This window comes from Mizuhopecten yessoensis, unplaced genomic scaffold (assembly GCF_002113885.1).
Source record: "Mizuhopecten yessoensis strain PY_sf001 unplaced genomic scaffold, ASM211388v2 scaffold5811, whole genome shotgun sequence".
NCBI classification, from domain to species: Eukaryota; Metazoa; Mollusca; class Bivalvia; order Pectinida; family Pectinidae; genus Mizuhopecten; species Mizuhopecten yessoensis.
Genome location: NW_018406235.1, coordinates 42,766 through 55,005, shown reverse-complemented (window position 1 = coordinate 55,005; position 12,240 = coordinate 42,766). Strand labels below are relative to the sequence as shown.

At 34.6% G+C, this 12,240-nt stretch overlaps 1 protein-coding gene across 1 annotated transcript in view; it reads left to right on the top strand.

The window, feature by feature from the left end:
- Positions 1 to 9,674: 9,674 nt before the first annotated feature.
- The window catches only part of LOC110451147 (polypeptide N-acetylgalactosaminyltransferase 5-like), a 33,902-nt gene continuing 31,336 nt past the window's right edge, over positions 9,675 to 12,240 (top strand). Inside the window, exons 1-2 of the mRNA XM_021499009.1 lie at positions 9,675 to 9,708; positions 10,648 to 10,801. Of these exons, the coding sequence (XP_021354684.1) occupies positions 9,696 to 9,708; positions 10,648 to 10,801 (167 nt within the window). The 5' untranslated portion in view covers positions 9,675 to 9,695. The remainder of the gene's footprint in view (positions 9,709 to 10,647; positions 10,802 to 12,240) is intronic.

Sequence of the window (12,240 nt, the reverse complement as noted above, 5' to 3'; positions counted from 1 at the left end):
ATACATGTAATTGTCTGTTGTACGATGATACATGTAATTGTCTGTTGTACGATGATACATGTAATTGTCTGTTGTACGATGATACATGTAATTGTCTGTTGTACGATGATACATGTAATTGTCTGTTGTACGATGATACATGTAATTGTCTGTTGTACGATGATACATGTAATTGTCTGTTGTACGATGATACATGTAATTGTCTGTTGTACGATGATACATGTAATTGTCTGTTGTACGATGATACATGTAATTGTCTGTTGTACGATGATACATGTAATTGTCTGTTGTACGATGATACATGTAATTGTCTGTTGTACGATGATACATGTAATTGTCTGTTGTACGATGATACATGTAATTGTCTGTTGTACGATGATACATGTAATTGTCTGTTGTACGATGATACATGTAATTGTCTGTTGTACGATGATACATGTATTTGTCTGTTGTACGATGATACATGTAATTGTCTGTTGTACGATGATACATGTAATTGTCTGTTGTACGATGATACATGTAATTGTCTGTTGTACGATGATACATGTAATTGTCTGTTGTACGATGATACATGTAATTGTCTGTTGTACGATGATACATGTAATTGTCTGTTGTACGATGATACATGTAATTGTCTGTTGTACGATGATACATGTAATTGTCTGTTGTACGATGATACATGTAATTGTCTGTTGTACGATGATACATGTAATTGTCTGTTGTACGATGATACATGTAATTGTCTGTTGTACGATGATACATGTAATTGTCTGTTGTACGATGATACATGTAATTGTCTGTTGTACGATGATACATGTAATTGTCTGTTGTACGATGATACATGTAATTGTCTGTTGTACGATGATACATGTAATTGTCTGTTGTACGATGATACATGTAATTGTCTGTTGTACGATGATACATGTAATTGTCTGTTGTACGATGATACATGTAATTGTCTGTTGTACGATGATACATGTAATTGTCTGTTGTACGATGATACATGTAATTGTCTGTTGTACGATGATACATGTAATTGTCTGTTGTACGATGATACATGTAATTGTCTGTTGTACGATGATACATGTAATTGTCTGTTGTACGATGATACATGTAATTGTCTGTTGTACGATGATACATGTAATTGTCTGTTGTACGATGATACATGTAATTGTCTGTTGTACGATGATACATGTAATTGTCTGTTGTACGATGATACATGTAATTGTCTGTTGTACGATGATACATGTAATTGTCTGTTGTACGATGATACATGTAATTGTCTGTTGTACGATGATACATGTAATTGTCTGTTGTACGATGATACATGTAATTGTCTGTTGTACGATGATACATGTAATTGTCTGTTGTACGATGATACATGTAATTGTCTGTTGTACGATGATACATGTAATTGTCTGTTGTACGATGATACATGTAATTGTCTGTTGTACGATGATACATGTAATTGTCTGTTGTACGATGATACATGTAATTGTCTGTTGTACGATGATACATGTAATTGTCTGTTGTACGATGATACATGTAATTGTCTGTTGTACGATGATACATGTAATTGTCTGTTGTACGATGATACATGTAATTGTCTGTTGTACGATGATACATGTAATTGTCTGTTGTACGATGATACATGTAATTGTCTGTTGTACGATGATACATGTAATTGTCTGTTGTACGATGATACATGTATTTGTCTGTTGTACGATGATACATGTAATTGTCTGTTGTACGATGATACATGTAATTGTCTGTTGTACGATGATACATGTAATTGTCTGTTGTACGATGATACATGTAATTGTCTGTTGTACGATGATACATGTAATTGTCTGTTGTACGATGATACATGTAATTGTCTGTTGTACGATGATACATGTAATTGTCTGTTGTACGATGATACATGTAATTGTCTGTTGTACGATGATACATGTAATTGTCTGTTGTACGATGATACATGTAATTGTCTGTTGTACGATGATACATGTAATTGTCTGTTGTACGATGATACATGTAATTGTCTGTTGTACGATGATACATGTAATTGTCTGTTGTACGATGATACATGTAATTGTCTGTTGTACGATGATACATGTAATTGTCTGTTGTACGATGATACATGTAATTGTCTGTTGTACGATGATACATGTAATTGTCTGTTGTACGATGATACATGTAATTGTCTGTTGTACGATGATACATGTAATTGTCTGTTGTACGATGATACATGTAATTGTCTGTTGTACGATGATACATGTAATTGTCTGTTGTACGATGATACATGTAATTGTCTGTTGTACGATGATACATGTAATTGTCTGTTGTACGATGATACATGTAATTGTCTGTTGTACGATGATACATGTAATTGTCTGTTGTACGATGATACATGTAATTGTCTGTTGTACGATGATACATGTAATTGTCTGTTGTACGATGATACATGTAATTGTCTGTTGTACGATGATACATGTAATTGTCTGTTGTACGATGATACATGTAATTGTCTGTTGTACGATGATACATGTAATTGTCTGTTGTACGATGATACATGTAATTGTCTGTTGTACGATGATACATGTAATTGTCTGTTGTACGATGATACATGTAATTGTCTGTTGTACGATGATACATGTAATTGTCTGTTGTACGATGATACATGTAATTGTCTGTTGTACGATGATACATGTAATTGTCTGTTGTACGATGATACATGTAATTGTCTGTTGTACGATGATACATGTAATTGTCTGTTGTACGATGATACATGTAATTGTCTGTTGTACGATGATACATGTAATTGTCTGTTGTACGATGATACATGTAATTGTCTGTTGTACGATGATACATGTAATTGTCTGTTGTACGATGATACATGTAATTGTCTGTTGTACGATGATACATGTAATTGTCTGTTGTACGATGATACATGTAATTGTCTGTTGTACGATGATACATGTAATTGTCTGTTGTACGATGATACATGTAATTGTCTGTTGTACGATGATACATGTAATTGTCTGTTGTACGATGATACATGTAATTGTCTGTTGTACGATGATACATGTAATTGTCTGTTGTACGATGATACATGTAATTGTCTGTTGTACGATGATACATGTAATTGTCTGTTGTACGATGATACATGTAATTGTCTGTTGTACGATGATACATGTAATTGTCTGTTGTACGATGATACATGTAATTGTCTGTTGTACGATGATACATGTAATTGTCTGTTGTACGATGATACATGTAATTGTCTGTTGTACGATGATACATGTAATTGTCTGTTGTACGATGATACATGTAATTGTCTGTTGTACGATGATACATGTAATTGTCTGTTGTACGATGATACATGTAATTGTCTGTTGTACGATGATACATGTAATTGTCTGTTGTACGATGATACATGTAATTGTCTGTTGTACGATGATACATGTAATTGTCTGTTGTACGATGATACATGTAATTGTCTGTTGTACGATGATACATGTATTTGTCTGTTGTACGATGATACATGTAATTGTCTGTTGTACGATGATACATGTAATTGTCTGTTGTACGATGATACATGTAATTGTCTGTTGTACGATGATACATGTAATTGTCTGTTGTACGATGATACATGTAATTGTCTGTTGTACGATGATACATGTAATTGTCTGTTGTACGATGATACATGTAATTGTCTGTTGTACGATGATACATGTAATTGTCTGTTGTACGATGATACATGTAATTGTCTGTTGTACGATGATACATGTAATTGTCTGTTGTACGATGATACATGTAATTGTCTGTTGTACGATGATACATGTAATTGTCTGTTGTACGATGATACATGTAATTGTCTGTTGTACGATGATACATGTAATTGTCTGTTGTACGATGATACATGTATTTGTCTGTTGTACGATGATACATGTAATTGTCTGTTGTACGATGATACATGTAATTGTCTGTTGTACGATGATACATGTAATTGTCTGTTGTACGATGATACATGTAATTGTCTGTTGTACGATGATACATGTAATTGTCTGTTGTACGATGATACATGTAATTGTCTGTTGTACGATGATACATGTAATTGTCTGTTGTACGATGATACATGTAATTGTCTGTTGTACGATGATACATGTAATTGTCTGTTGTACGATGATACATGTAATTGTCTGTTGTACGATGATACATGTAATTGTCTGTTGTACGATGATACATGTAATTGTCTGTTGTACGATGATACATGTAATTGTCTGTTGTACGATGATACATGTAATTGTCTGTTGTACGATGATACATGTAATTGTCTGTTGTACGATGATACATGTAATTGTCTGTTGTACGATGATACATGTAATTGTCTGTTGTACGATGATACATGTAATTGTCTGTTGTACGATGATACATGTAATTGTCTGTTGTACGATGATACATGTAATTGTCTGTTGTACGATGATACATGTAATTGTCTGTTGTACGATGATACATGTAATTGTCTGTTGTACGATGATACATGTAATTGTCTGTTGTACGATGATACATGTAATTGTCTGTTGTACGATGATACATGTAATTGTCTGTTGTACGATGATACATGTAATTGTCTGTTGTACGATGATACATGTAATTGTCTGTTGTACGATGATACATGTAATTGTCTGTTGTACGATGATACATGTAATTGTCTGTTGTACGATGATACATGTAATTGTCTGTTGTACGATGATACATGTAATTGTCTGTTGTACGATGATACATGTAATTGTCTGTTGTACGATGATACATGTATTTGTCTGTTGTACGATGATACATGTAATTGTCTGTTGTACGATGATACATGTAATTGTCTGTTGTACGATGATACATGTAATTGTCTGTTGTACGATGATACATGTAATTGTCTGTTGTACGATGATACATGTAATTGTCTGTTGTACGATGATACATGTAATTGTCTGTTGTACGATGATACATGTAATTGTCTGTTGTACGATGATACATGTAATTGTCTGTTGTACGATGATACATGTAATTGTCTGTTGTACGATGATACATGTAATTGTCTGTTGTACGATGATACATGTAATTGTCTGTTGTACGATGATACATGTAATTGTCTGTTGTACGATGATACATGTAATTGTCTGTTGTACGATGATACATGTAATTGTCTGTTGTACGATGATACATGTAATTGTCTGTTGTACGATGATACGTGTAATTGTCTGTTGTATGATGATACATGTAATTGTCTGTTGTATTATGATACATGTAATTGTCTGTTGTATGATGAAACATGTAATTGTCTGTTGTACGATGATACTTGTAATTGTCTGTTGTATGATGATACGTGTAATTGTCTGTTGTACGATGATACATGTAATTGTCTGTTGTACGATGATACATGTATTTGTCTGTTGTACGATGATACATGTAATTGTCTGTTGTACAATGATATATGTAATTATCTGTCGTACGATGATACTTGTAAATGTCTGTTGTACGATGATACATGTTATTGTCTGTCGTACGATGATACGTGTAATTGTCTGTTGTACGATGATACATGTATTTGTCTGGTCGTACGATGATACGTGTAATTGTCTGTTGTACGATCGCGATGATACTTGTAATTGTCTGTTGTACGAAATTTACAATTTACAGAAAGCCCCTGATGATCTTTCCATCCATGCAGAGACATTTACTGCAGTGCCTCTGAGTCTGAAGAAAAAGATTTTTGAAATATTGGTTAATTTCCCCTTTGGGGCCCCGCCCTTGCCACTTGGGTTGGGGCAGGAATCCCAATTTTACAATTTGATACCATCTTCTTCCAAGGATTCTCACAAAGGATAGAATAATTTCCTACAGAAAATTGTCAAAATATACTCAAAAGTGTTTTTTCCCTAAATAAACTATAGTAAACTTTACTTCCGTGGGGAACGAATGGCCCGGGGGTACTAAAATTTACAATTTACATAAACCCCCTGAGGACCTTTCCATCCAATCAGAGCAATTAACTGCAATACCTCTGAGTCTGGAGGAGATATTTTTTGAAATATTGGCTAATTTCCTCTTTGGGGCCCGGTCCAGGCCCCTGGGGTTGGATTAGGAATCCCAATTTTACCATTTTGTAGCCTCATTTACCAAGAATTATTCTGAACAAGTTTTAAAAAATGCCATCATCTGGTTCTTGAGAAGAAGTCGAAAATGTAAAAAGTTTACGGACGACGGACGGAAATCGATCAGAATAGGTCACCTGAGCTTGATTAATTGCAAACAAAGGGCTTGTTAGTTTCATATTAATCAGCTAATGTGTGTAATATTATGAACCATACCACTACACTAAAGAGATTACTATGACCGTCACGGTTACGACAAACCTCGGTGGACTGAAAACCCACCAGCAGAGAGAGTCTACCACCTTTTATTTTAAAAGATGAAACCAAATTAAAGGCGGCAGGAGTTATATGTACCTTGTTGTAGGTGAGAACGAGGCCGACTTGTGAACGCACCACAAGCGTCTCCGTGCAATGATGTATCTTTGAAATATGTACAGATTTTGTGATAACTTATGATTATATTATATTTAATATATAGAAATGGAAAGAATAAAGCAGGAATGCTTTTAATTGCTACAAACGTCGGCGTGTAGTTAAGGGAAAGGTTAAAGTAGAAATGTATTTTATGAGACGATATTTATATGTTGTTTGGGAATGGTACGGGAAGGATGAGGCATAATGCTATACTGAAATTGTTATATTATGATGGTATGCTAATTTGTACGACAACGTTTCCATTAGAACTTCGAGTAAATTACTTTTTTGTGTAACAAAACCAAGCGTTATGAGGATGAGCAGCAGTCATTGACAGATCCAGAGGTTTAAACCACTGGTACAGGTACATCTTTGTATGGTCTTCATTCATATTTTCAACGGAAAATTGTAACTATTACAGAATTGGTTCAGTCTTTATAGCTTGGTCGAGGCGTTAAACACTGTGCTGCTAAATTTTGTATCACTGTGCATAACTATGAAGTATAAGTTGTATATACTTGAACCTGAATTGAAGTAATGAACTCTATGGAACTTTACACGTTACACGTAGGCTGGTTTACACTCAGTATTACCGTTACAAGTGAAATATCCTTTTAAACATATAGTGCAACAGACGCGATATCCTTTTAAAACTGACATTGCTCGAGGTCATTATCCATTGTATAAGTTAACTTGAATGTACTGACCACGTTTGATCAGGTGACGAACACGCTGTCAGGCCCTCGAGGGGTCAGTAACCCACACAGCTTGGCGGTATCCCGAACGTGACGGTAGGTACTGTTGTTTTGTACTTTTTCATCGTTGAAAAATATTTCAAATAAATCAAACATTGAATGTTTTTCTATTGTGTGAACTTGAACTGTAAGGGCATTTTGTAATTCATCCTTTTATGTCGCAAGAACTACCTGTCAAAACGGTCTCCTACATACCCACTTAATGTTTGTTTTGCGTCAGTATTAATTTGAGATGAACTGTACTCCTTTAATTTGAAATTCATATAATTAATTGATTTAGCACACACTCCCTGATGGTTTCAACAGTAGGTTAGACCAGTTCAGACTCCAAACTTTTGACGCCATCTCCGACGAGTCATAGAAAGACAAAACAGCTGTATGATGCAGGTGTAATTTTTGTTTTGCACACTGTATATATTAGTGCAATGTGATTAAACGTTCAGCTGAGTCATGTAGATTTCTGTGTCTGTATACAGTGGCACTACAAACTCTGTATGGTAAAGTTACTATGTTCGGGACTCACTTGATGATATCAGATATAAGATGACATAATGTTCCATATATCCTCATTGTTTAATTAAATCCCGCTGATGTATCTGGTTTTTCTCGGTGTAACTATTTTCGGAATTCGCAGGTAAATATTATGGATGACGTCACGACAATTGTAACTCAAAGCTCTCTGCCAATTTAAAACCGGTGTTTTTCACTTGACGAATTTCTTTAGTTTCATTTTGTATAAGAATACATTTTTATTATTTGATATTATCATCTCGGTTGATATCGCTAAATCACATTTTCATATAACCATATATTTACCTAAACATACTAATTGTATTCTCTCTCTACACGGTAAATCTCAATCATCACGTGATGTACACCTAACTTTACAAATATTCCCTTGATTTACAGGATGTCCGGCGAACTATAGGATACACACATACCGGACACCTACACTTTAACTAATACACACATACCGGACACCTAGATATCACTACACAGATATCGGATACCTATATATCACTACACAGATATCGGATACATATATATCACTACACAGATATCGGATACCCAGATATCACTACTGTGATACCCAGATATCACTACACAGATATCGGATACCCAGATACCGGACACCTAGATATCACTACACAGATATCGGATACCTATATATCACTACACAGATATCGGATACCTAGATATCACTACACAGATATCGGATACCCAGATATCACTACACAGATATCGGATACCTATTTATCACTTCACAGATATCGGATACCCAGATATCACTACACAGATATCGGATACCCAGATATCACTACACAGATATCGGATACCCAGATATCACTACACAGATATCGGATACACAGATATCACTACACAGATATCGGATACACAGATATCACTACACAGATATCGGATACCTATATATCACTACACAGATATCGGATACATATATATCACTACACAGATATCACTACACAGATATCGGATACCCAGATATCACTACACAGATATCACTACACAGATATCACTACACAGATATCGGATACCCAGATATCACTACACAGATATCACTACACAGATATCACTACAGATATCACTACACAGATATCACTACACAGATATCGGATACCCAGATATCACTACACAGATATCGGATACCTAGATATTGAGGATACATGATCGAACCTTCTGTGTAATTGTATTGATGGATAGTTAACACTCTTTTGCATTGACGTTCGTATTGTCAGTTCTGTGTAACAATTAAACACAAAGTCATTCACTGTGAAAGAATTTCAATACTTAGACAATGTTGACATCGAAACTGAAGCTTTTAATGGCAGGGATATTGGTAGTGACATCAGTTCAGATAATATATCTGGTGATAAGATTTAATTCTCTGTTATCACAACAGGAAAGCTTACGGCAAATCCGCAAAGTCGATTACGCTCGTGTGAAAGAAAACGAAGAAGAGTTACAAAAAGAAAAGCAAAGACTGATAAAAGAACACGAAAAAATCATAGAAGAGCAAAAACAAAAAATACTGGAACAGCAAAAACAACACGAACAGCAACAGAAAGAGTTTGAACGCCAGAAAGAGGAGTATGCGAAAGAGAAACAACGGCAACAGGAGGAACAACAGCAGCAACAGCGAAAACAGCATCACAACAATCCTGGAAATGGTTTATTTGGATTGCCAAAGAACATCGCTCAACAAGCTGGTTTGCAGGGTTTGGTGCCAGAGTTAGCTAACATGATGCCAAATATGAACGACTTAATGGGCGATATGGCGAATCCCTTACAAGACGTGGATATTAATGACATGCTTAATGACAACGCAGGCGGTGATGACAACGCAAGGCCGAAACGGGCGCTCATGTCAGGAATTGGTAGGTGTTTTACCGTTATATATTAATGAGCATAGTACTTAAATGTTCTATATGAATATGTGTATCATATTTCATTGTTTTATGTCATGAATGTGTGTATTTCTCTTCTAGTTTACGTCAGAAATGGACTTGCTACGTTATTTCATTCGTTGATACAATTTTTGTATATAGCCCTATTTAATCTTAGGGAAATTACTTAAGGCCACTCAGCAATCAGAGGACAGCAGACAAAAAGTCTTTTTGTCTAAATGTAAACAATAAAAAAACTCTTGATTCTGTTTTGTTCAACTCAGCCGTATTTTTTTCTTTATAAATATTATGCAAGGTTTGGTTATTCTTTTAAAGTTAATTGTCAATGCCATACTTGTAGTAGTAGTGATGCAAATACAGTTTCCATTTAAACTCTGCGCATAGTGACAGTTTGTCTTAGATAAATCACTTTACCATTTAAACAAGTAAATAGATAAATAATAATTTTAGAAAACATGGTGTAATCAATATCATTTTAATCGTGCGTATGAAAACAACTGATATTAAGAACCGATACTGCAATAGTAAACATTATACTTTTGACGGTGAAAGCCGAAGAGGGTTTAACATCATGTTGGAGGGTGCCGTATGGAGCTCAGTCTATCGTAGTTGGCTAGCCGTGAGTCATACAGTGATTCCCATCGCTAGCCGTGAGTCATACAGTGATTCCCATCGCTAGCCGTGAATACTATGTCGAGTCCAACTGTTGTATCCTATTGTGTTTGCGATTGTTAACCTTCGATACGTCCATGAATGTGGCTATTGTTTTGTTAAGTAGACTAACATCACCTCAGCATTCCCTCCACGTTAATTGGTAATTAACGGTCATTCTTATAAACATTATCTAGTTTGTTTGCATTCGTATGCATTTTGTGTGTGTTATATTGCCTGTGTAATATTGTCTTCCAGGTGAAGGTGGTAAGCCAGGTCATATACAAACATCATCACTATCACGCGAAGAACGAAGAGCTTATGATCAAGGTTGGAAAGACAACGCTTTCAATCAGTACCTGAGTGACCGAATCTCTCTCCACAGGTCCTTACCCGACGCCCGAGACCCCACGTAAGGTCACACTATGTATTTACACTATCTGATGACAATCATGTCTTGATCTACGCTCTGTTCCGTATTTCTTACGTCCTACACAGTGATAACAGTAGAGATAGTTATCTTGTCTATATCACAATGAACAACATTAGTTGCAAGTGTGTGGCAACTTGCGTATTCAATGAACACATCATATTATGTATATATGTGCATATTCCGTTCGATCCCTACTTTGCCGTGTGTCATCATGGTTTTGATGTGAGTTTGAATATCTTTCAAAAAGGGTCTGCCTGTTTGTCTCTCTCTTTAATATGTACATAAACATTCTTTCAACTACTTTTCAGTTGTTGATATTGACATATCATATGAGGTTGTTGGTACAGTATGTACACACTTTATTACAAATACGGTAATCTTTGAAGCAATGGTCTTCTACTATACATTACTTCTACTATAAATTACTTCTACTATACATTACCTCTACTATACATTACCTCTACTATACATTACCTCTACTAAACATTACCTCTACTATACATTACCTCTACTATACAGTACCTCTACTATACATTACCTCTACTATACATAACTTCTACTATACATTACTTCTACTATACATTACCTCTGCTATACATTACCTCTACTATACATTAATTCTACTATACATTACTTCTACTATACATTAACTCTACTATACATTACTTCTTCTATACATTACTTCTACTATACATTACCTCTACTATACATTACTTCTACTATACATTACTTCTACTATACATTACCCCTACTATAAATTACTTCTACTATACATTACCTCTACTATACATTACCTTTTCCATACATTACTACATTTCTTCTACTATACATTACTTCTACTATACATTCCCCCTACTATAAATTACTTCTACTATACATTAACTCTACTATACATTACTTCTTCTAAACATTACTTCTACTATACATTACCTCTACTAGACATTACCTCTACTATACATTACTTCTACTATACATTAACTCTACTATACATTACTTCTTCTAAACATTACTTCTACTATACATTACCTCTACTAGACATTACCTCTACTATACATTACTTCTACTATACATTACCCCTACTATACATTACCTCTACTATACATTACCTTTTCCATACATTACTACATTTCTTCTACTATACATTACTTCTACTATACATTACTTCTACTATACATAACTTCTACTATACATTACTACATAGCTTCTACTATACATTACTTCTACGATACATTACTTCTACTATACATTACTTCTTCTATTCATTACTTCTACTATACATTACTTCTACTATACATTACTTCTACTATACATTACATCTACTATACATTACCTCTACTATACATTACTTCTACTATACATTACCTCTACTATAAATTACCTCTACTTTACATTACCTCTACTATACATTACTTCTACTA